The sequence below is a fragment of the Kogia breviceps genome, chromosome 2 (genome assembly GCF_026419965.1).
Source record: "Kogia breviceps isolate mKogBre1 chromosome 2, mKogBre1 haplotype 1, whole genome shotgun sequence".
NCBI classification, from domain to species: domain Eukaryota; kingdom Metazoa; phylum Chordata; class Mammalia; order Artiodactyla; family Physeteridae; genus Kogia; species Kogia breviceps.
This window is the reverse complement of record NC_081311.1, coordinates 79,208,087-79,234,665: the sequence shown is the minus strand read 5'-3', so window position 1 is coordinate 79,234,665 and position 26,579 is coordinate 79,208,087. Positions and strand designations below refer to the sequence as shown.

General features: G+C 44.7%; 1 protein-coding gene across 1 annotated transcript in view; it reads left to right on the top strand.

Annotated features, from left to right (window-relative positions):
- Window positions 1–1,322: 1,322 nt before the first annotated feature.
- EDARADD (EDAR associated via death domain) overlaps window positions 1,323–26,579 on the top strand; it is a 54,286-nt gene continuing 29,029 nt past the window's right edge. The window contains 5 exon segments of the mRNA XM_067027483.1: window positions 1,323–1,349; window positions 1,351–1,387; window positions 11,096–11,154; window positions 15,381–15,420; window positions 21,009–21,067. Of these exon segments, the coding sequence (XP_066883584.1) occupies window positions 1,323–1,349; window positions 1,351–1,387; window positions 11,096–11,154; window positions 15,381–15,420; window positions 21,009–21,067 (222 nt within the window).

The window sequence follows — 26,579 nt, the reverse complement described above, 5'->3', positions numbered from 1 at the left end:
TATTTTAAAGAGTGTTTTAAAACCCTCTTTGGGTAGCAGTAGAAGGAAAAGCAGCAGGACACAGTATGACAGCAAATAGATTGTATGGTAGCCCTTTGGCAACTCCAGTGGATGATAATTGTTTTTAAGTGTCCATCAACAGATGAATGGATAAAGAAGATGTAGCAATATATACAATGGAATATTACTCAGCCATAAAAAGAAAAAAAGTTTCTTTTGTAGTGAGTTATTTGTTATTTGTAGTGAGTTATTTGTAGTGAGGTGGATGGACCTAGAGTCTGTCATACAGAGTGAAGGAAGTCAGAAAGAGAAAAACAAATGCTGTATGCTAACACATATATATGGAATCTAAAAAACAAACAAAAAATGGTCATGAAGAACCTAGGGGCAAGACGGGAATAAAGACACAGACCTACTAGAGAATGGACTTGAGGATATGGGGAGGGGGAAGGGTAGGCTGGGACAAAGTGAGAGAGTGGCATGGACATATATACACTACCAAATGTAAAACAGATAGCTAGTGGGAAGCAGCCGCATAGCACAGGGAGATCAGCTCAGTGCTGTGTGACCACCTAGAGGGGTGGGATAGGGAGGGTGGAAGGCAGGGAGACGCAAGAAGGAGGGGATATGGGGATATATGTATATGTATAACTGATTCACTTTGTTGTAAAGCAGAAACTAACACACCATTGTAAAACAGTTATACTCCAATAAAGGTGTTAAAAAACATAATTGTGTTCAAATTAGTGTCTGGTAAATAAAAAAAATAGTTCCACTTGCATTACAGTTTAGAGTTCACAAAGCACATGGGAAAAATAAGGTAATGAGGGTTTATGGTTGCAATTCACAAGAAGTAGGTACAAGGAAATGGAATGAAAGGGAATAATATATATAGTCAATTTTCTTTAAAAAAATTAACGTTGAAGTGTGTTTCTGCCACCCACCTTCTATTTGATATAATAAGAGTGGGAGTGATAAGACAATTAATTCAGGGTTTTGAAAAGCAAACAAGCTTCAGAGCAACGCTTGAGCTTGTGTTGCCGACTTGCTATGTGGTTCCTGACAACCAACCTCAGAAATAATTCCATCATCCTGAGAAGTACAGAAAGAACCACAAACCAAACCTCAAAATGGATGCTAAGAGAAAACACCGTTTAAAAAAAATTTCCCTTCCTATCGGAAGGCAGACCAAAAGGAAGTTCATCGTCCCATCCACAAATTGCTAGAGAGCTTTCCACCAGAAGGTCGACACCCAGCCGGACCCTCTTCTCTGAGCTGCTCGTTTCTTTCATGGCATATTAAGTGCCTATCTGGAGAGTGCCATGGGACTCAGGACTACTAAACAGCGGGGGGAGAGGTACAAAGCACTCCCCTGGTCGCCGAGAGAGTGTATACACACTTGGTGCTTTCCTGCATTTTTCGGAGCTGAGTTTTTAGCCAGAGGCTGCTCCTTCAAGATAAACTGACTAAAAGCTATGTTATCTCTTTCAAATCAATTCCTCTCTTTCATTTATTATGTGTGAAGACAAAGGTTATTTTAAAGCCTTAAGAGATTACTATTAAATTTAAATTGCCTGTAACCATCGTATAGTAATAGATTTATGATTGATGATAGGTTTCGTTAAAATATAACAATCTTAAAAATATTCTTAGTGAAAGATTCCAATCTGTGCGCACGTAATTGGTATAAAATTAAAAGTAAAAAATTAGACCTTGGCATTTCCGAGGGAGCCCTAAGCTGTTTTTCTAGCGAGGCTGTGCGAGTGTGTATCAGGCTTCCTCTTTTCACTCCCTTTGTGTTGTAAGCACCCTGGAGGTCATGTAATAACCAATGCCAAAGAAAAATCAAAATAGAAATTATTAGCGTGTGCCATCATGCAGCGGCGTACTCTGCCTAAAGAGCAGGAAATGGTCTAAACATCAGACCGCCGCCAGGCATCTCAGCCCAGGCCTGTGCGCGGAGAGTTGCGGCCGGACTCGGGGCGAAAGGAGGGAGCCAGGAGAGCGACTCGCGACTGCAGCCGGCTTTTAAGGCTAATAATCGCTTCGCAGCAGGTCCCGGGCAGCACTCGCGCGAGCTCCGCGGCGGGACCTGCCGTGGGAGACCTGGGCGCAGGACTGGAAGGGCGCTCGCGGTGGGCGCTGGGGACCCCGGGGCACTCGGGGACTCTCCCCGCGTCCGGGTGCCCTGCACCCGGGCTCCCGCTCGCGCGTCTTGGGGCGGGAGGTGGAACCCGGACGCGCACGGCAGGGGCTTTGCTAATTGCCAAGCAGGAAGTGAGCGCCGGGAAGAGCGGCGGAGAGAGGGGAGGAGCTGGCGGAGGAGGGGCGCGCGGAGCCGCCGAGGTTCGCTCCCCGCGCGTCCGAAAGGCAGGGCAACCCAGCCCTGCAACCCGGCTTTCCTCCCCTGTCCCGCCGGTCGCCCGGCCCCGCTCGGGCGCCCGTCGGCCCTACCCCGTCCCCATGGCTTCTCCGGACGACCCTGTGCGCGCGGGTAAGTTGACACCGCGCCGCACCCTCACCCGGAGCGCGGGTCGTGAGATCGCGAGGCGTCCGCGTCTGCAGCGGAGCTGTCGGGGCGAGCTCCCTGCGAGCCCCGAGGGGCGACCTGGGACCACCCTGGACCCTGGCGCCCGACCCGGGTCCGCGCGGGGCCGGAACGGGGACAGCGGCGGCGCCCAGTCCCGGAGGGCGAGGTGCGAAGCTCCCCTCGCGAGCGGCTGCTGGTGGCGCGCGCCCCCCGCGGCCCCCTGGCCCCAGTCGCCCCCAACCGTGCCTGAGACGCCCCTTCTCTCCTCTCGTTCTCTCGCCCCAGTCTCTTTGTTCTGCACCGGGGATGCCAGGTTGAAACAAGCTTCTCAAACCTCTCCGGCAGAAAAGAGCGCAAGGGGTGGATTTCTTTTTTTCCTTCCGAGCTCTCCCTTTCTCCCCACTCACGTGCCTTTTCATTTCTCCACTTCGATCCTCGTTTCACTTTTATTAAATGGTTTTGTTCTAAATATTGGCCCTCGGAGCTATTTCATAAACTAGTATCCACAAAACCAGGCGGCTGATCCCACCTGTAGAGGCCTTTGGTTAGAATGGCCTCTAGTTCTGTCCTTATCGTTAAATATTGTGTTTGCACCTGAAGCCAGAATCTAGATTTTTCTTTAATCTCACTTGAATTGAAAAACCGTAAAATACTGTGTCTGTACCTGAGACCAGGCTCTCGATTTTTCTTTAATTTCATTTGAATTGAAAATCTTCCTCAGACTTCACCTTTCAGGAATTTGCTGTCCTTGCTCTCCCATACCCTAGGCTGATCCTCAGTGAGTGTTTGTCGAACACGTGAATGAATGAATGATGTATCCCCCAGAGCACACTGGGGCTTTTTCTAGTTTTGTTGAGGCTGGAAAGGCTAGGGAGAGAACCAGATATACAGAACCACAGATAACCTGCTTAGAGACACGTGTTCCCTATTTTATTTCTTGGGCTGGGCAGGGCCGGAGCTTGAATGTTTTATTGTTCTTTTGGGGCTTGAGCAGTTAGGAGAATGAGATAGAAAGTATCTGGAGGTGGGTCAGAAGATTGCTAACTTGGCCTTGTGATGTGCTAGGTCTGGGAGAGTTTCCTGGAGATTTTAAGAAAGATCTAAATTCTCCTTCAGGTGGTTCTTCTTAAGTGAGGAATGGTAAACATTTTTATCGATGGAAGATGGAAGATAAGTAAATGGTTTGGATAACCTTCTCCTCCCCCATATTCATTGTTTGGAAAAACAGAAGGGGATATTAAGGGAGAAATCCTACCCCTGCCCCTCAACTCTCACCTCTGCATCCACTTCCTCTTCTGAAAATGTAATTGGCAAGATACCAAGAGGTGTAAGCTAGATTTTACTAACAGTGGTTTCGCATTTCATTAAATGATGATGGTGAAGGAGATTCAAAAAATCTTGATTGGGACCCACTGATTGGGGATACATATAAGGTCTGCTTGGGACCCCCAAAGTCAATGGCACCAGAGGAGGTGGGTGCTGGGAAACACAGCTTCATGTATAAAAAGCCTCAGTGAGTCAAGAGTGTGATAAGGCCACCAGGGCAGCTAATAGGATCTTAGATGACGGTAATAGTACTACAGGATCTAGAAGTCTGGTGATGCTACTTAGCCTGCTTGGCCCAGCCAACGTGGAAGCTCACAACCTGGAACAAAGGGACTTGGAAATCCCAGCACATGTGGTGGGATGAGAGGCCTGAGGATATGATGATAGGAGGGTGTCATTCGGAAAGAAGCTGTCTCCTTGACTTTGAGAGGTAGAACCCAAACTTGTAGGTGGACTTTTGTTGGCTTCCTACAAAGAGGGGAGGGACCTCCTGAGTAGAGATCTCCCTCTCACTTGCAGCGATGTTGAAGAACACCTCCAGGCATCTGAAAGATACTCTCGTGTCCATTCCCACTCTGGAATTCTATCAATTAGATGAGGGTTCTTCCAGTTTAAAAAAAAGATATATAATATCTCTACACTTGCATATAGAAACAAAGGGTTGGACAGAAATATGACCAAAAAAATGACTTCCTCTTTCTAACATCTCACATCATTTCTATAACCTCCAGGACACATCCCTTTCATTTCTGTAATGAAGCCACAAGCGGTGATAATGTGTAAAACTCGTTATGTGGCATTCACGTCTCCACCCCAGACCCAGTTACCATGCTGTCTCACCAGATTTCCTACACTCACCTCCCAACTGGTATTTCCACACACACTCTCACGTTCCACCAACCTGTTCACCTAAAAGTGGCCAGAGTGACCTTTTAAAAACAAATCAAATCTCACCATTCCTCTACTCAGAAACCTGCGCTGACTTTCCAGTAAATCCTCAGTCCTTCAGTGGTGTCCATACTCTGTACGTGGGCCTGTAGCTCTCCCTTAGTCGGCAAGCCTGCTCTGTCTCTTCGTCTGCACCGCAGCCACCCTGCCTCCTCTGTTTCCTTGAGAGCCCTGGACCACCTGCCTCCTGGCCTTTGCACAAGTTGTTTCTGCTGCCTGAAAGGCTCCCTTCACCTCCCCCCAACCCCCACCGGTCCATTTACCTCCTTCAGATTTCAGATCAAAACTGATGTAGATTCAGCTCCATGTAACACAATCTTGGTGCACCCTTCCAGCACCTGTCACCCTTTCTAGCTGTGAAGATTTCACCATTGTCTCTCTCCCCCATTAGATTATAAGTTCTTGGACAGAGGGCACGTCTGTTTTGCTCGACCGTTTTTCTCCAACGCCTGGCCCAGTACCCAGTACGTAGTAAGCCCTGGTTAAATACTTATCATCTCAGTAAATGAATGAAAGATATAAAATGTAACCACCTATGCATCAAACTGTGGGCAGCAAAAGCTCTTCCCATATTGGTATCTTAGGAACTGATTCACTTAGATGTTAACTGGGTTTACCTTGTAAAGTTAAAAAAAAAAAGATGTTTGTATATCCACATGCATATAACAAAGGTGGGCATCTATTATTATACCGTATGAACTTAATTAAAAAAACAACTCTTTGCCCTGAGAAAATTTACACTGGCAGGAAAATAGTCACGCTGGTTACAGTGTGGCCATCTCATTCCATCTCTACCACTGATAAACCACCCATCGTGGAATGAGTCAGAATTGCCTGTTGCAAGTGAATAAAATCTGGTTCGTGTTCATACAGATATTAAGGACAGAAACAAAGAAAGAGGCTTTGAAAGTCGGGAGAGTTGGGGAGATGGTACAGTCCATTGCTTCGTCTCGCAGTGAGCTAAGTAATTGCTCTTGGCCACGGAGCGCATCAGCGTATGCTCTGCCTTTGTTCATCTTTGGGGTATTGTTTGCACTGCACGCAGGGCTGCTCCCTGGGAGCCCTGGCCCTAGAGACCGGCCCAGGACAGCCCCTTAGGTGGCATCTCACCCCTCATGCACCCCTCTGAGCCCTCCTCCGCGCTTGGATGGGTCTGAGGTGGCACCCTGTCCTTGCAAACTCCAGGAGCAGAAGCCAGGACTAAAGGGGGAACCACTTCGAGCAGCACCCTTATATGAAAGCCTGGGCCAGCCAGTTCATTCACCACATCCACCAGAGAGTGCTGACAGGCTGCGGTTTTCCTTTCTCCCTTCTTTCCTTCCTTCCCTTTCTCCTTCCCTGTCCCGTGGGTTTTTCCAATGCCCACTTCATTTCTTTCCCTTTCTTACAATGCCTTTAAGTTTTCTTCTCTCTACCCAAGTATTTCCCCCTTGTCTGCATTCCTTTCATCCCTTGGTTAATCTCTTCCCTCCCCTCCCGTCTCCCTCAGCTTGGCCATCATCCAGAGAAGTCGCTCTAGAGGTGCACCTTCTTGATCCCTGGTCCTTTCTCAGCTTGTTCAGCCCCTGCTCTGAGGTGCAGGGATGACAGAGCACGGCTGCTGCCAAAGACAGAAGAAGGTGAACGTAGCAGTGTGTTAGCGCTGCTGCCCTGAGAGCTTCTGTAATCCTGAATACGGTTAGGACTCTAGGGCTTCCTTAGAATCAGTAGTGAAAACAGCTGTAGGTCAAAAGAAAAGCTAGAGTACAAAAAATAATAACACAGGAAAAATAAATGAACTCTGAAGTCACTGAGTTCAAAGAATTGCCTTTACTTTTTCACTAAGAAGCACAAAAGGCCCCACTCTTTTGACTCCTGATGATCGGGAAAGCCAGGAATCTCTGACACACTTCCCTCTTTGTTTCTCTGAAAGGACATCTTTAGAGGAGATCTTTGAACTTCCTTTGAGGAACTATTGGCCCTTATCTAATGTGATTCATAAAGGGAGAGGTCCGGAGGTGACCCATGCTGCTCTTGGGCAGCTTACCCGCGTGTCTGGTCTGTGTTGGACAATCCGAGATCGTTCCTGGTGGAGAGGCTGCCAGGTGCAGCCCACAGTCTCCAGGGCTCCTGGGGATTCTGATTCAGGAGCTGATGAGAGCTGGGTCTTTGAATGGATGATGGGTAGGTGAGATTTTGCATTTAGAGTTGAAGCCAGAATGATGAAAGCTTTGGGGGATGTCGGGTGAATGTCTTTTGCTCATGGGAAGGACATGAATTTGGGGGCCAGAGAGTGGACTGTTAGGGGTTGAACTGTGCTCCCCACCCCAAAAAAATTTTGTTGGCATCCTAACCACCAGTACCTCAGAACTTGACCTGATTTGGGAATAAAGTCTTTACAGAAGCAGTCAAGTTAAAATGAGGTCATCAGAGGGAGCTCTCATCCAGTGTGACTGGGTACCCTTATAGGAAGGGAAAATTTGGACACAGAGATCCCCCCAGGACAGTCTGTTATCAGACTGTCAATGCATGAACCACTTCAGGCAACCTGAAGGTAGTGGAAAACGGGTAGATTTTGAAGTCAGAAAGTCCCAGATCCAAATTTTGCTGCTTCCTTTGCCCTATGACCTTGGGCACTCAGTTTGGATAAAGGAGACACTTGGCGCTCTCTCAGCGTTGCTGTGAGGATGAAACGGGGCTATGTGTAAACCAGGCAGCGTGGGGCGATGGGGTGGGTGGGCGGGGAGGGGTACTGGGTAAGTGGGAGCTCTAACTGTAACTGGGCTTCCTGTGTTGGAGTGACCTTCACCTGAAGATGCTCTTTTCACCTTTGGGGCCCCTACTTCTCGCCACTCATGGACTTTGAAAGCTGGAAGGGCACGTGGAGGCTCTCTGTCCCCCCTCCCCCTGAATATTACAGATGAGGCACCTGAGGCCCAGAGAAGCACGTACCTGCAGCTGGCCTTGCTTGCTCTTGCCTGGGGCCTCCGGGAGCCAGGCCAGGTGCCCTTCCAGCAGCTGAGTGGCATTGGCTCACCGTGGGTTCCACCCAGGCCTTTTGAGGACCCCCCCAGAAGATGCTCGTGTGAATTAAACATCATTCTCATTGCCATCGGTGAGACCCCCTTTGGTCAGTTACCAGCTAATTTGGGGTGACTTCTGCCTTCTTCAGAGTCACCAATCCAGGAGGATGGAGGCAGCTCTGGGACAGTAGGGCGACGGCCTGGAGCAGGAGGAAGGTCCCCTCCCACCCCCTGCTGAGCTGCCAGCCTTGCCCCCCTCGGAGCTCGCACGGGGTCCCCCTTTCTGTTCTGGCTCCTTCGTGCCCCATCTGATATCAGAGCCTTGCCTGGAGGCCCAGCCTGCTGTTACCTGGGGCCTGTAAAAATAAACATTTTAAAGCTTCTGAGTAAACTATTTGATTTTATACGAATAATATTGTAAACATGTGGCTCCAAGAGCTCTCAGAAATACTTCAGGACAACTGCTTACTTCTAGACTAGTCTCAGATAGCCAGGATCAGCCCTCCTCCAGATCATCTGTTGGTACACAGCACTGGGTGTGGGAACCAGCTACGTGGACCCCCTCCTGTTACAGAGGAAGAGCCCGAGGCTGGGAACACTTAACATGAGTCATCCAAGGTCATACCTCATACCGCTAGACTCATTCAAGGTCAGGCCGCTAGGTCTCAGCGGGGTGGCGGTGAGGACCTAAGCCTTCTCCCAAGCCCTGTGCGCCTTCCCTTTAACTGTCCTGTTTGCATTCTCACTGCTGCTTTTGGGGTAATTCTGCCGTTCCCAGCTGTCTCCTCCATTTCCTTCCTCTTCGTCTTTTTCCTTCCTCGCATACTAACGTCTCTGTAGGAAACAGGCCTAACTTGTCATAGACTTGGTGGGCAATAGCTGCACAGGATACCTATTAAAATTCCACCCCTCTAGTGGAGGTAAGCTTTTAAAGTATTATCATCCAGGGAATGCCCTGGCTGTCCAGTGGTTAGGACAACACGCTCTCACTGCTGAAGGCCCAGGTCCAATCCCTGGTTGGGGAACTAAGATCCCACAAGGCCATGTGGCCCCCCAAAAAGGTTTTATCATCCAGATACACTTTGGTGAAAATTAAGTGGTTGAGACTAGGCTGTGATAGGAGGGAAAGAAAGGACTGGAGGCTACTCATGGTGGCTTCTACTACCCGCTCCCCAGCCAGGAGCCAGACTTGAGCAGGATAGAAAGGAAAAACTGGAAAACCGAATGCAGGTGTCCGGCTGGACCTATTTGAAGTATGCTCATGTGTCCCGTTCTTTTTCATCTCTAGGCCTTCGCCTATGCTGTTCCCTCTGGCTAGAATGCTTTTCCCTCCCTGACTTCTCCTGGCTTCAACTCATCCTTCTGGACTCAAGTGTCATCTCCTCTATGGGCTCCTCTCTACCCGCTCTTCACTCCCCACCAGACACCCCAGGCTGGGCTTGTGTTCCTCCTGTGTTTCCATATCCTCTGCACTTCTACTGTCTTAACACCAAGTGCTCTGTATGATAATTGCCTTTTCCTTGGGCAGCAGGAGTTCTATAAACTCAGGGTGGAGATAGCGACACAACTTGTTCTTATTTTCTTTACATTGACTTAAATCCAGGTCTGAGTCTGTAATCTACTGGGCTGGCAGGAGATTCCATTTCAGTCCAAACTGGGGCCTGGCCCCTTCCTTAGGATCATATAGGAATCTAAGAGGATGATGTGGTGCTTGGGAAAGGAGGGGCCTTGAATTTTTAGTGCATCCGGGTGGGCTTGATGTCCTTGTTGTCCAAGCCTGAGAAGACTCTTGAGGCCCAGGAGCCCTCTGTTTCTCCTGCAGACCCAAATCACGGGTTGGTTTCTCTGTGGGGCTGGGAACCCTGGGGCCTGGGGGTTCACCCCCTCCGTGCATTCCCTGATATGGTCTTGCCACCTCTGGGCTCTGCTAAGGACCACGGCACAGTCCCCACTCATGGAGCTGCAGTGTCTGTCCCCTGCTCCGTGGGGGGACACTGGCAAAAACTCTCTCCTTTTGCCCCCGCTCCTCTGGGCCACCTCCTTTAATCTTGCCAGTGACTGTAGCCTGTCATAAAACAAAGAGATGTTCCCTTCACACTGCTTCTCCTTCGGACATTGTCAACACCTGCGGGGAGAGAAATGTGAGAAGTCTGGACACATTCTCGAATGGGAAACATCTAGGGGGAACAAACAAATGATCTCCATAAGTTGTCCTGTTTTGTTTGTTTGGATCCCCTAAGGCATTCCCAGGACCTAGTGCCTGGGCCACAGTACGTACTTAATGAAGATTTGGGAGAAAAATGAAAGATGAATCTTGACTGGCCCAAGGCTGGCCACTTACGGTTTTGCAGGTCGTGTAGTGACTGCACAAAATACCGAGGATCCCATTCAGACAGATATGGTTATCGAGCAAGATAGTTTTCTGGCAGATGTTTCATAAAGTGTCTTGGAAAGGGGGATCTTTTTTTTCTAATTTTCTTGCTCAAAGTTATAATCAAATTGTTGCCAACCTGGGTCCTTGGACTCTTTAATCAATAGAAATTGCTAAGAGACCAGATGAGAAACTCAGGCAATGCTTTATTGGGACTCGTGCCGCAGCATGCGGGGTAAAAACAAGAAACAGTTGCCCTTGCTTGCTGTCCTAGGGGGACGCGGTGAGCTGGTCCCTTAAATGGGGTGAGGGCGGGAGCGGATTGGTGGGTCGGGCCTGAGGTGTGGCTTAGGTGGCCTGAGCACCCCCTTGGTGGTGCTGTGTGCAGGGGTCACGTGCAGTACCCTGCTTTTGCTCCCGGCACCTCAGAAATGGCAGTTGGTTTGTATGCTTTTTGTATTCTTTTCTGTATGTTGTTCATAAGTTGCCCAAAGGCACTTGCATGCAGTTATTTTTAGTCTTTTATAGTTTCTTTGTACTCTGTTGCTTGAGGAGATGTTTGTCCAGGTGCAAGCGCTCTCGTAAAGGGTCCCAGGTCCCAGCCTGTCTCAAAATCCAATATGCAAAAGAGTCATTAATATCACATTCACCTAATTTGTAGTTATTTGTACCTCTGAGTATTTGTAGATATTTATAAGTAAACTGTTCCAAAATATTTTTTTAATGTAGTTTATTAGTCATAATCACTTTCTTGATGCAGCCTGAACTCATTCTTTCTTACTTTGTTTCCACTAATGACTGAAAGTAAGCTTTTCTCCAAACTGATTGGGGTAGCTTGTGTCTATATGAAGACAGTTATCAAAGGACACACTGTGCTTCTAAGTTAAAGAAAATGCTCTCTATTTGTTCTCTTTACAGATCATTTGACAAAGGAGCCAGTGGAAGACACAGACCCTAGCACTATATCCCTTAATACGGTAGGTTATAACTTTTACATTAATGGTGATGACTCCTGTTTTTCCTTTTCCCCCTCTGTTATTTCTTTATATTTTTTATTATTTAGTACTTACATGAAATTTGAAACCCTAAAATAAGGTTTTCCAAGATAAATTTCTTTTTCATGATATTTCTCTGTGACATAATAAACTTGGGGTTTCTCCAGGTTAAAAATGGTGTTAGACTCTATTCTCATTTTGCACATATCAGAAGTGGTCTACTTAGGTTACGTGAGGTCTTTATCTACTTGTCTACTTTTAATACTATTTTTAATTACCAATTCTTCAGAAATAAAAATATCTAACTTGAGATTGAAAGAAAATAATAGAACAGCCTTAAAGTAAAGGCGGGCTGCCCATGTGTCAGATGGGCATACACTGTTGATTTACCTCTGTTACCACTTTTTTTTAAATTTTAATTTTCAAAATTTATTTTTGGCTGTGTTGGGTCTTTGTTGCTTCACGTGGGGTTTCTCTAGTTGCGGCGAGCGGGGGCTACTCTTTGTTGTGGTGCACAGACTTCTCATTGCAGTGGCTTCTCTTGTTGTGGAGCACGGGCTCTAGGCATGCGGGCTTCAGTAATTGTGGCTCGCGGGCTTAGTTGGCTTCGCGGCATGTGAGATCTTCCTGGACCAGGGCTCGAACCCTTGTTCCCTGCATTGGCAGGCAGATTCTTCTTCTTTTTTTTTTTTTTTTTAAACATCTTTATTTGAGTATAACTGTTTTACAATAGTGTGTTAGTTTCTCCTTTACAACAAAGTGAATCAGTTATACATATACATATGTTCCCATATCTCTTCCCTCTTGCGTCACGCTCCCTCCCACCCTCCCTATCCCACCCCTCTAGGTGGTCACAAAGCACCGAGCTGATCTCCCTGTGCTATGTGGCTGCTTCCCACTAGCTATCTGTTTTACGTTTGGTAGTGTCTGTATGTCCAGGCCACTCTCTTACTTTGTCACAGCTTACCCTTCCCCCTCCCCATATCCTCAAGTCCATTCTCTAGTAGGTCTGTGTCTTTATTCCCGTCTTGCCCCTGGGTTCTCCATGACCTTTTTTTGTTTCTGAGATTCCATATATATGTGTTAGCATACGGTATTTGTTTTTCTCTTTCTGACTTACTTCACTGTGTATGACAGACTCTAGGTCCATCCACCTCACTACAAATAATTTCGTTTCCTTTTATGGCTGAGTAATATTCCATTGTATATATGTGCCACATCTTCTTTATCCATTCAGCTGTTGATGGACACTTAGGTTGCTTCCATGTCCTGGCTATCGTAAATAGAGCTGCAATGAACATTGTGGTACATGACTCTTTTTGAATTATGGTTTTCTCAGGGTACATGCCCAGTAGTGGGATTGCTGGGTCATACGGTAGTTCTATTTTTTGTTCTTTAAGGAACCTCCATGCTGTTCTCCATAGTGTCTGTATCAATTTACATTCCCACCAGCAGCGCAAGAGGGTTCCCTTTTCTCCACACCCTCTCCAGCATTTATTGTTTCTAGAATTTTTGATGATGGCCACTCTGACCGGTGTGAGGTGATATCTCATTGTAGTTTTGATTTGCATTTCTCTAATGATTAGTGATGTTGAGCATCCTCTCATGTGTTTGTTGGCAATCTGTATTCATTCTCAACCGCTGCACCACCAGGGAAGCCCCTCTTCTGGCTTCTGATGGTCGTCGGCAGTTCTTGGTGTCCCCTGGCTTGTAGCTGCTTTGCTCCATTCTCTCCCTTTGGTGGCACGTGGCCGTCTTCTCCCTGTGTGTCTGTGTCTTGTTATCTCTTCTCCTCTTACAAGGACGTCTGTCCTGTTGGATTAAGGGCCTACCCTACACCAGTATGACCTCATCTTAAGTAATTCTATCTACAGTGACCCTATTTCCAATGAGGTCACAATCTGAGGTCCTAGGGGTTAGGACTTGGAGATATTTTTGGAGAGGACACATTTCAACTATAACATTCCTTCCAGGATTAAATACATGGTCCTTGACATGACAGATGAGGTCCTCCGTGACCATGTCGCAGCATCTGCCTGATTAGCCAGTTGTGTATAGCTATTTGCTGCTCCTCAGAGGCCCCCTGCCCTCCCCCCGCCCTGGGGTACCCATAGTGCTGGTCCCTCCCTGCTTCCTCACATAATGAACCGTGCATCCTGCCACTCAGCTCAAGTGTTCCTTATCTGGGAAGGCTTCTCGGCCTTGGGGCCTTCGGGTGCCGCCTTATCCACAGTCCCTACTTTTTATCGCATTGTGTGGGAATTATTTGCTCGCCAGACTTCCTGCGAGGCTGTGCCGACCGTCTTCCCATATGCAGAGTGGGGCACGAAGCAGCCAGCAGTGTTTAATGAGCCAAGCTTCCCGAGATCCTAGAATGGCACCCCTCCTAAATCCCTTTGCCTCCTTTCCAGGGTCTTCCATGGAAACTGGCTCCATTATTTCGTGTCCAACCCTGTCTTCCTTTTCCAACCTCCAGCATGCATCTCTCCTACAGGCTGGCCCGTCTTCCAGCCACCTGGCCTTGCTCCTCCGTGCCCACCGTCTGCAATCACCATGCTCCTTTCTCTGGGTCATCTGAGCCCTGGGCATTCTCTAGGCCCATCTCAACTGTCAGTCTCTCCAGGAAACCTGCACTTACTTGTTCGTTCATGTAGTCTGAGAGTCAAAATCTGGGCATGCAAAGATCATGGTCCCTTCTCTTGAAACACTCACAGTCTGTCTGAGGAAATAGACGAATACTTTGAAAAGAGCCTGATAAGCACTATAGTACAGATGTGTTTTCCATGCTCTGGGGAGCAGAGTATGGAGAAGGATTTAGTCTGGGGGAAAAGTATTTGATTTTTAAGTTCTCTGTGATTGATGATTGATCGATTGGTTGATTTCTTTTTTCACTCAGGATTGTGGTTTATTACAGCAAAAGTATTCAGATTAAAGTCAGCCAAAGGAAGAGGGGCATAGGACAGGGCTCAGGAAAGTTGCAAGCATGGAGCTCTCGGTTACCCTCTGTCAGTGACGTCGTGTGGACAGTGTTTACTTGTCTCAGTAACGACGTGTGATGATACACACAGAGTATTGACAACCAGGGAAGCTCACCCCACCCTTGGGGTCCAGAGTGTTATTGGGGCTCAGTCACATAGACAGGCTTGACCACCAGTGTGTCTGACTTTAGACTCCAGTCCCTTCACAGGTTGAACTGATACCATAAAGATGATTGATTGATTTCTTTTGTGGAAAGGGGTTGGAGGCTTCTAGAAGGTTCTGAAACTTTACTGCCTAGCTCCAAAGAAACTCCAAGGAAAGGCATTTAAAACAGAATCCCTGGTTCCACATTTGTTTCTTTTCCTCCTCTGTTCAAGGAAGATAGTGATGAGGCTTGCAGGAGAGTTGGGAGGTACAGCTTTTTTTTTTTAGGCTGGAGGACTATAGACCCAAAGGCCCAGATGCAGATGGTGGTGAGAGCTGAGCCGGGATGAGAGGGCAGGCTCGGGAGATTGGGTGCATCCCCACTCCTCTCATGGAAGTCTTTAGAAAATGACTACATTGTATAATCTGCAGCAGAAGCTTCCAGAAGCTTAGACACCTGCACATTTGTCGGTACCAACAAAGGAATATGTGATTTTAAGAGCATTTGCTCTTTTGAATTCCCTGTAACAGTACTGCCCTCAACTAAAGCATTGGGGAATTGTGCATAATTGTGGATAATGGGTAACTGATTCGTAGATCTTCATGCAATTAATGGGATAGTTACCTTTTGACTCCTGTCCTAGTCAACCCGTGACAGAGCTCTCCAATTGTGAGTACTGCCCAGAACACATGCTTATTGGCCCGAAGAATGTCACAGAAATGGTGAGAAGAGATGGGTCTGTCTCCATAATTCACTAACAGAAATGTCCCTCAATTTTGAGCTGCAGGAAATAGAGAGAAGAGCACTGCAGAAAAGAGAGGAAGTGTGGTTTAGTGGTCAGAGCTGAAGGCTTCTTCTGTTTCATGTTCCAACATTAACTTCTTATCCACGTTGGTTTCATTTCTCTAAAATTGAGAATGACAACAAGCAATGGGTCAGGCGTATTGATAAATCCAAGGCTAAAAACTTGCAAGGATTTAAATTAAAATCATGACTTTCCCAAGACAAAGCTTTCTCTTCACTTTGATCTTATAATTGACTATGGTGTTTAAAAATAACACTCCTCTCTTGTTGGTTTCTACAGTCAGACAAATATCCCATTCAAGACACGGGACTCCCTAAAGGTATGTACAGTTAAAGTAACAATTTAAACTTGTGATTACTTTCATATCTTGAACAAAGCACTAGTCAAAGTAATTTTTCATTTTTTAAAATTGTAAAACAGAAACATACTGATAATTTAGTGCATGATTTGACCTTCTCTGGTATGAATTTTCTTATTAAAATGTAGAAATTATTTTATAGCAAATTATACATCCAGTTCCTATGGTGTTTTTAACATGCATAAAATGAAGAAAGCCAGGACTGTGGGTTGCAAGTGTCAGAAATGTAGCTCAAATTAGTTTAAAATGGGGGGTGACTTGGTGGCTTAGAGTTTTTGGGTGCTGCTAAATCCAAGCATTTAAATGATGTCTCAGGCTCAGTCCCCCACTCCCTCCCCAATGGCTCTGTCTTCTGTGTTGGCTCCATACTCGAGCAGGCTTTCCCCACGTGGTGGGAAAGATAGTTTCTGACACCTCCGTCTTTACTTGGTGCAGCTAAAGATGCCGGGGCAAAAGGGAGCCTTTCCCCCAGCGCACATGGCACAATTTTAGGGGCAAATTGTGAAAGGAGCAGTTTGGTCGTGTGGCCATCCCTGTATCAGCTGCTGTCACTGGAGGATGGAGGGGTGACCAGGTCTCAGCCCTGAGGTTGGAGGGTGGGGGGTAGAGGGCATGAAGTCAGTTCTACTCAAACCACAGGAAAGAGGGTTCTGTTAGCAGAACAAGGGACAAGGGATGCTGTCAGGCCCCAAAGCAAAAAGAGGTTGCTTTTATGATCCACAGGCGAATGTCTCAGACGTGGTGCAGAACATAAAGGCCTGAGCCTTTCCTAATTTCCCCTGGGGCAGCCTGAAAGGCTGTATCCAGTATGGAGGCCGAGCTGCTGCTTATCGCACTGGAGCATTTACCTTGTGCTCTGCTGACCGGCCAGAGAGGAGGTGTGGGGAACAATCAGATCTGAGCAGTTTCAGAGATGGTAGGGGGCCCCCCCCGGCTTCCTGGAGAGGAAGGACTTCCCAGCACAGCCTGCTGTGGGGTTCCCCAGCAGCCCTTGTGGTGATGGGTATCACAGGGTCACTGGGCTGCAGGGTTGGGAGCTCCCTGGCAGGGCCCACCTGTGATTAAGTCTGTAGTTCTGCCAAGTCCCCCTCCCTCATTCTCTACTCACCAGACTCTTCTTCCTGCTCTCTGAAATGACATCATTAGAGTTTCATTCCCTTTGCCTCCTGTGCACGTCCCAGGAATGGCAGTGGTGTAGGGAAAAGAGGCTGAAGGCCAGGTTTGAGCCCAAATCCTGGCTGTACTAGGGGAGCCTTCTCCCAAGCACACTTTGCCCTTTCCCCTTTCCATGAATGACTTCTCAGTGTCCTGAATTCCCCAAGCTCTGATTGCCTAGTTCGGCAAGAAAGTGGAAGGTGCAAGCCAGGCCACCGGGACGAATTGGAGCCCGTGTTGGGCTGTGTTCCTTGGATTTTTAGGGTGCAATGAAGAATTACCTGGGGAGCTAGTTTAAAATGCAGATTCTGGGCCCCGCTACTCCCAAATCATGATGTGGTGGGTCTGGGGTCAGGCCCAGAAACCTGTGTTTTTAATGCAAACTTGAGTGGGTGGGACACAGACCTCTCTCTTTGAGAGCCTGCCTAAGAAGCTTCAAGAATGTGGCGTGCCACATGTAGGAGACACCCGAGCTGCAGCCAGACCGCCATCTCTGAGAGGACTCAGCAGGTGACCTCATGGCTCAGGGTCCCAGTGTCCAGTCTGCAGTGCAGAGAAGACAGTATTACACGGACCTCCCAGGGTGCTTGTGAGAATTCAAGGAAACGAGCCTGGGACAGCACCTGACTCCCAACAAGCCTCCGACGGGTGGAGGGAAATCTGGCAAAAGAATAGTGAGCAGTCAGGGTAGAGGACTGTTGAAAGCTTTTGTAGTGGAGGGGCAAGAGTGGAACCACTGTTTTAGGTAGACAGGGCCGCAGCAACTATCCAAAGACCTTTTCTATCACTCTTGAACATGATTTCCTGTTTTAAGAGAAAAAGATTGTTGCTTAGCAGCCTGAAATACAGTAACTGTACCATTGGGTTTCTCCTAGAATTTGAGTTTTACAAAACCTTAATTAAAATGGTGGTGGGTTGACAGGTAACTCCAGATCTTTCCCTCTGTCCTTGTTCATGAGGAGGGGCGGGGAAGTGTTATTAAGCACATAATTTCTTATCTCCGAGAAATACATCGTCTTCTGTGTAATATCCAGCATTTGCATTTAATAACAATTTAATGTCTGCAGTATTTTTTTCAAACATACCATAATGGAGCCGGTATCTTCATTAAATGCTTATGGTAATTTTCTCATTGAAGTTGTTTTTAGGGAAACAAAGCCCATATATAATTAGTGAAGAGACTAATTTACAGCTTAAAAGTAAATGTAGGGCTTCCCTGGTGGCATAGTGGTTAAGAATCCACCTGCCAGTGCAGGGGACACGGGTTTGAGCCCTAGTCCGGGAAGATCCCACATGCTGTGGAGCAACTAAGCCCGTGCGCCACAACTACTGAGCCTGCGCTCTAGAGCCCGTGCTCCACAACAAGAGAAGCCACCGCAATGAGAAGCCCGCGCACCGCAATGGAGAGTAGCCCCCGCTCCCCGCAACTAGAGAAAGCCCGCACGCAGCAACAAAGACCCATCACAGCCCAAAATAAAAATAGATAAATAAATTTATTTTTTTTTAAAGTAAATGTAATCTAATTATATTAAGAACAATTCAGACTTACACTTTAAGTGAATTCTAGGGGGGCTACTATATTTAATAGAGGAGTCGTTTGTAATTAACTTGAACCATTTCCATATGATTTAAAAAGTCCTCAAAATGTATTTTCTTAAGAAAATTAGCATGTTTCACAAAATCTTCATTATAATTCTAATATATTCCTACTTTTCCCCTGGACAGTACAACATAATCCCTTAACACGGTCCACCCTAGAATGGTTCTCAATAATGTGCTTTTACCATAAATCAGCTGTGGGACTCTAGTGTGATTTCAGTGATCAGCACGTTTTTGAGGTGAAACGTGTTATTATACCTGTTTTCTTGTCGGGAACAAATGTGTAGCTTCTGCCTCCCCTGATTTTAGAGATTTAGGGAGGTTCATTCTGTCGGGCTTCTGTTATGGTAGGTGCTCTGTAAGAATCTGTAGGCACCAAACTCAGGACTAATTTAAAATTGGGGTTTATCTTATATCACAGAATTCCTGTATCTCGTAGAAACTGCTGGCTTGAGGGAATGTGACTCTTCATATTTTGAGAGAAAAATGTCTTTGGAAAAAGAATTCTGATTTTTGAGGCACTATTCCTAGTGAGGGGAAATTGCACATAACTACATCATAAAGCAGTCAAGATTTTATCATCTTCATCCTCTCTGGCATTACTGCCCTTCCTTTGTTCAAAAACATTAAATAGCGGATGTAAAGTTAAAGAGAAGTAGACTGATTTTATGGTTAATTATTTTGAGAAATTTGAACTTAAGCATGGATGATATTTGGAATAATTCGTTAACTAAATGTAGAAGTAGTAGTTCAGTTTGAAAAAGGAGAAAATAAACAAGTACTCAGGAGATCACCAAAATAATTCCTAAGTAAAAATGTCTGCCTGAAAACTACCAGGCCAATGTGTTGTATTTTAGACGATTTCTCATCTTGCCGATTGACCGACAGTGTCTTGCTGATAGGTTTCCTTGTTGTAACGTGAAACTAAAAGCCCCTCCTTTGCACACGATTTACCATGACCTGGTCCCGCTCATTCCACAAGTTCACTGCCTTCCACCCAGCCATGACGGAGACCCCTGACAGTCTCCTGTTTTAGCAAACCAACCCCTCCCCCAATTATGACACACATACGAAGGAGGCCATTCTGAGAAAGTGTTTTCTTTTATGGAGGGTAGAGGGGAGGGAGAGGGGTGCAACCACAGGAGTGCTTGGGGGGCCATGTAAGAAAAGTTGCTTTTTAGTTTCAAGCTAACATTGCATTGGGAAATAAAAAGCCCCACTTGTCCAATAATGCTGGGTTAACAATTATGACACCGGCCATTGTGAGAATTAGTATGACTGAAGTCACATGTCTGTTACTTTTTGCTGTGAAAAATTAGTGTGCATCCAGATTCTGTGGGGTACTTGTTAGGTGTCAGATTTCTGGGGTCCCTGAGATTCCAATTCAGAAGGTCTGGAGTGGAGCCCAGGAATCTGCATTGTTAACAGGTAGCCCGGGTGATTCCGGTGCAAGAGAGCTGGAACTGCCTTGAGAAACAGAAGGCTAGGTAAGATCTCTACTGCTCCAGCTTGAAAAGATACCATATGGAATCTTAATAAAAGACCGTGCTTTTAGTTTAAATTTTGCAGATAATAATGTTAAGGAAAAAATGGCCGTTGGTCAGAATTGTGTAGGCAGCAATAAATATAGCCCCTTATATGAATAAATCTATCAGCCCAGCCTATAATAGGTCAATGATGTTAAGGAATGTAAAAATAAATAGATGAATTAATCAATCTGTCACTCAGTCCTAACTTGTGAACCTTGAATTAAATGATTCTCTATTAAGGGCTTTATTAACTCTAAAATTTTACCTGCCACTAAACATTTCTTTCATAACATGATATATTACTGGCGATTTTCAAGGTTAGAGTGCGATGTTGAATTCTGTGGTTAAAGATTAAAATCTGATGGAACAAAATCAGTTTTTAATGCATTTGTACCATCTTCACCACAAGTTGGGGAACTGTGACGTTAACACATATGTAAGACAACCTAAGGATGGAATTTCCTTCCTACCGCTTAATTCCGAAAGGTGTTAGACATTTCACATGCCTATCATGTTCCTTTGACTTTCACTGGTAATCCCCACTTTAACCATAGAACTGAAATGGTTTCAGTTTGACTTTTAGGAGGGTGAGCTATCAAGACAAGTATAATCCCACTCTGCTCTCTGAGAGATTTAGTAAACTGTCAAACAGTGAACACCATGGAATCTGATGTAAGGTTATCAGAGGGGAACGTGTTTGGACTACCTCCTGGTCACCCTGTTGGTGAGGGAGGGATCCTGCCCTGGGGTTATGGGGATGGCCACACACAGGACACCTGACACCGGGCAGATGAGACTGACAGTAGCTTGTGAGTCACGGACATTCACAGCCTGGGGAGGGGGGACGCTGCACCCCATGCAGGGTCGCATGGGGGTTGCCCTTGGGAGCAGAGTGAACAACCAGGGGCTGTGGGTGACAAGCGGGTGTGTGACCTCCTGTCAAGAGGGTGTGTGACCCCTGGTTCCCAGGGAAGGATGTGATGACTTGTCTGAATAATTCAGTGGTCTGGCAGGGAACTGAAACCCACTGCTCAGGGATTAGCAGGGACTGTGCCTGGTCCCCTTGAAAAGGAGCGTTGTTTAGCTGGCGGTCTTATCCACAGGAGCAGAGCGGGGAGGGGAACTTGCAGCTGGGCCATTCAAGGTCCTCCTGGTTTTACCAGATGTAAACAGCACATAATATTGAGTCTTAATTTTAGGCCTTACAACCACAGAGTATGTGCTTTCTTTATCAAGCTTGTATCTTCTTTTTTTTTTTATCCCTAGCAGAGGAGTGTGATCCAATTAGTTTGAACTGCCCAACAAATTCTGATGTGCAACACCAGGTAAGAATAATTTCAGTTATATTTTTACCCTTAGGTACATGCTAATCCAACTAGAATTTATTTAGGAATTGTCTTCTAGAACTTTAAAAATAAAGAAAGAACAGGAGTTTTAGATAATAAGTTTGGAAATGATCCTTAAGCATCCCAGTAATGTAGCACATCTATACAACTTCTGTTACTTTTAGTAACTGGGGTAGCTTTAATCCATTTTTTGAAAATAAATATTTATCCAGATGCCAAAAACCGTCAGTGTTACTGAGTTAGAGAGTTGCTTTCTTTCGTGTGTAGTTGGTATGCTGTGGATAGGAACTTTTTTAAAAAGCCTCAACAAAACTGGGTAGTTTAAAAACCTTTTTGTAATGTTTTATAAAACTTTTACTTTGTTCAGATGTCAAATTTTAAATTGTCCTTTTCCAAAATACATCTATTGTTTTCTGATTATAAAAGACTGTTATTTTAAACTTCAGATACAACAAAAATGTACCAAAAGGTTGAGAATTGCTTGTCACATTCCATTGTTCTCCTTTTGAGGTACATCCTTCCAGAAGCTTCCTTGGGTCACAGTGTGCCTCAGTTACTACTTGTACTTTCCAGCCCATCTCTGTTCATTCACTCAAAGCTCATTAGCAAAACTGCACAATACCTCACATCTGTTAAACTATACTTAGAACACTAAATGTCTCAAAAAGGATGTCTTGCTCAAGATAGACTGGTTGGGTCCTGCTCTCTTTATAGTATTGATACCAAGATAATTTTTAGCAAGACAGATTTGAAGCTTTGTTTAGTCTTGCTTTTAAAACATCAGTCAGTAATCATTAATAGTGATATTCTTGGATAATCAAATCACTTTTGTAGTAAAGCAGAGTTATACAGTAGTTGATAAAACAAGCAATTTAAATCATAAACACGGTTCTCTTGAAAATCGTCAGTGGTGCTACTTTTAACTTTGATTTGGGGGTCTTCAGTCGCCCACTGAGAATATTATTTTCTTATTTATTAATTCTGATACTCAGCATTTTTCTTGGAATTACAGTCTAATGATTGACTTTGACATTGACTGAATTTGAACTATTTTAGTGAACCTAAAGTATAAATTTTTCCTTTCTTGCAATCCTTAATTTGTTTAATAAAGTTTTGCTCCCCACATTTTTTGCAACATGATACAGACTCCTTTGAAGATACAAAAATGTTACGTTGTTTGTTTAGTTTTAGTGATTTTCCAAAATCATTTAAGATTAGGTACAGAATATGCGTTAGGACACTGTTTGGGACACTGTATTAGGACACTGTATTTTTTCTGATTTCAGTGTTATAGTTCTGGCTTTATCAAGTAGACTGTCTTTAAAGATGTAAAAGGATTTATCAACTAAAGAAAGCGGGAAAAACCTATTTGAGATTTTTATTTAAGTTCTGTTTTAAAACAGGGTGTCTTACATTCCTATAAAAAGTAGCACTGTACCTACCTACTGCAGTTGGTTATTTCTTTGCATAATCTGTAAGATTTGTTCTAACTGCTAGATATCCAGAAAGAGTCTTTGAAACCAACTTGGCAGTTAGAACAAAGAAAACTCACTAGGGGAGAAACATTTAAAAAAAACAAAAACAAAAAACATCCCCACGCTTCATTTTCTATAGCTCAGACATTAAAAGCAAGTTGAAAATACATTCTTTAGAATATTAACATTTGCCGTTTCACTGATTTTTATAATTTAAAACTAAAATTCACTTCACTTAAGACTTAATTTTAGCCACCTTTTTTGAATGATGCCACGGAAAAACATTGTGGTATCCTGGCATCAAAATGGAAATCTGACATGTCATAAAATTTCATAAAGGACCGTTTACTTTTAGTAATTTAAAATCAATACCCCATCTATTAGAGCTATCCTACTTCTACAGTTTGTTACAGCTGGTACTTGTCGAGCATATGCTCTGAGACCGGGTATTCTTGGACATGAAATATACCAGGGGGAGTTGGGGGAGGAGACCAGGCCCCAGGCAGAGCTTCCAGATCTGGAGAAGCAGTGTACACAGCATTAGATTCTAAATGTGGATATAGTTCAGCTGTTTAAAATTTTTTCATGGTTCTTTTTTAAAAAAATATTTATTTATATATTTATTTGGTTGCTCTGGGTCTTAGTTGTGGCAGGTGGACTCCTTAGTTGTGGCTCGTGGGTTCCTTAGTTGTGGCATGTGAATTCCTAGTTGCAGCATGCATGCGAGATCCAGCTCCCTAACCAGGGATCGAACCCAGGCCCCCTGCATTGGGAGCGAAGAGTCTCATTCACCCTCATGGTTCTTTATGTTATAGAAAATGTTTCCCAGAACCTTTGTCAAACAATAAAATTTTAACTACAGTCACACATGTATGGCAAATGATAGTAAAGCAAAATTTGTTCCAGTTTGTAGTCAAGAATCCATGCCAAGAGGAAACTGAGGTAATAAGAAAAACAGTAAATATTAGGATGCTAAATTGGAATTAGAAGTTATGAAAAAAATGACATTTTCTTCTATTTATGCTATTCTTTTGGTTTTACCAAACTGTAATATTTTTAAGGTTTAAAAACCACATTAAATTATTGGTATGATATGGTATTATTAGTGTGATACTAATTTATGGTGTTGGTAATAAGGGAAACCGATGTAGGGTGTACAGGAATGCTCTATACTATCTTCTCAAATTTTCTGTAAAAAAAAAAAAAAAAAAAAAAATTTCTGTAAATCTAAAACTATTTTGAAGTATACATATATTTTAAAAACCACACTAAATGGAATTTAGAATCTAGAAAAACAAAAAAATTCATCCAAAATCACACCACTCTAATACTCTATTTTTGTCATTTTGATGTGTTCCCTTATACATTTTTTTTCCTTATACATTTTTTAATAAGGATAATTATAGAAACTGTTCGCAGACAATTTTATATCTTGCTTTTGTTATATAATATTATCTCACAAACATTTCATCCAGTTTGCTACATGCATGGCCTTACCATCCGTCTGAATGGCTGCATGATACTATCACCTCTGATATTTATTGATAACAGAAATAGATTCGAGGATGTGTGTCTGAGGGCAGAGTGAGAGCACTCCTGGTAGAAGGAATGCTGTAAGCAAAGGCTCTGAGAAGAGTCAGGGACAAATACTTTGCCTAGAGCTGAAGTATTGGGAGATTGTAGGCAGTGAGGCTGGAAGATCTGTTGGATCTGGGGTCCCAGAGCCTTGAATGCCAGAGAGAGGCAGATGGAAGGTATTGGTGGTTTTAAGGGATGATGCCATGACTGTATCTGGGACCCTGGGAGACTGGAGAGAAGATGAGACGAGGTCTTAGGCCTGTGATTGGGAGAGGATGCTACTAACAATAGAGAATTCAGGAGGACGATAAGATTTGTGTGTTTTTAGGATTGAGAGTTGCTTGTTTGTTTGTGGGCTGTGGAAAAAGGAGATAATGGTCTATAGAGTTTGGGGTATGTGAGATGTGTGATAGGAAGGACTGCATTAGGGGTTGGTTTAGGATTCCTGCATCAGGAAGTTACACTTGAAGCCCAAGGGGAGGATGGGACTGTCGATGAGAGAGTCCTTGTGGAAAAGCAGAGAGGAGAGCCCAGGATGGAGCCTTGAAGAACAATCTGGAGGCCAGAGGAAGAAGAGGATCTCAGAGGCAGACAGAGGAGTGGCCAGAGAAGAACACTGTCAGTGGTCGAGGCATCTGTACTTTCCTTTGCAGCACTTTCCCAGTTTACAGTTACATGTTTGCTGATAGCTTCATTGTCTCTCCCCACGAGGGCACGCACTGCTGTGTTTTCTGGCTTGTAAGTGTATCCTCCATCCCTAGCACGTAGTAAAGTCTCAATAAATACATGTTGAATAAAGAGAGAAAAAGGCCAGGATTGGGCATTGCTTCACGTGCCAAGGAAAGGGCTGTCAACGTCATCCTGTGGTCAAGGGCGAGGCCTACAAAGACACCTTTGGATTTGTCCTTTCAGATGTTACTGGAACCTTTCAGGAAGGAACTCGATCATAGGGACAAAAACATAATTGCAAAAGGCTGAAAGAGGACTTCCCTGGTGGTGCAGTGGTTGAGAGTCCGCCTGCTGATGCAGGGGACATGGGTTCGTGCCCCAGTCCGGGAGGATCCCACGTGCCACGGAGCGGCTGGGCCCGTGAGCCATGGCCGCTGAGCCTGCGCGTCCGGAGCCTGTGCTCTGCAGTGGGAGAGACCACAACAGTGAGAGGCCCGCGTACCGCAAAAAAAAAAAAAAAGGCTGAAGGAGTGAGTGGGTGATAAGAAAGTTTATGTAGTTCTGTCAAATTCATTAAGGTAGCAAGGAAAAAATAGTAAACTTTTATTTGAAGGTGTTGGAAGATACAGGAAAACCTTCTTTTTTTAAGGTTGGGAAACAACAGATTTTAAAGGATAAGTTATCACCAGGAGTGGAGAGATTAAAAATTAAGAGGGAGAAGAAAGAGAAGTGGAATGATTAATGGGATTTGTTTTCCTTGTGGAAGGTAGAGAGGATTAATTTTCTTAGCAACTGTTTATTGATAACATCCTTAGCAATATCTTGTGGAGAAGACACAGCACATTGATTTCCCTCAAGGAATTTGTAATCTGGAAGGTGAGATATTTGTGCCCCTATGTTAGATAAATAAAGTTGTCAAAGGTACAGAGAGATGAGTTAGCATCTTAAAAGTAAGAACCTCAACTCTTTTTCAGAGGCAAGACTAGAAGAAGGGTTGGATGGGGAAAGATAGAAACTTCTTTTTTAGAGGTAAAGGCAAGAAGTTGAGTCAAATTTGAATTGTGCCTTGAATAATAACATTTGGATGGGGCAGGAAGGGAAGAAATCCATTGGAGTGGGATTGACTATACACACTACTATATTTAAAATAGATAATCAACAGGGGCCTACTGTATAGTGCAGGGAACTCTGCTCAGTATTCTGTAATAACCCAAATGGGAAAAGAATTTGAAAAAAAATAGATACATGTATATGTATAACTGAATCACTTTACTGTACACCTGAAACTAATACAACACTGTTAATCAACTATACTCCAATATAAAATAAATAAATAAAAAGAAATCCAGCCACGATATTAGGGGACTAAAGAGTTTGTTCTGTTCATACAGCAGGGAGGCCATAGGCCTTCGTGAACTAGGTGGTGGTATGACAGTGTTTGATAAATTGGAAATAGATTGCAAGCGGATAGATGATGACCCATCCATCCATCCATCCATCCATCCATCCATCCATCCAGTATTTGAGTCCAAGAATGTCTCACACTACTCTCCTATGTGCTGGGGGGACAGTGATACACACTTAGAAGTTTCAGTGAAATTGGGTGTTTTTAAATCTCCAGCGAGGAAAGCTGAGTCGGAACGTTTAAGCTAAGAGACTCTCCCTTAGCCTCCCAGAGAGTCTCAGCACAGAAGCAGAGGGAAAAGACAGAGAGAAGACATTTACTGAGCTCATTCAACAGGTAAGCAAGCTTCTTTGATCAGAGAAAG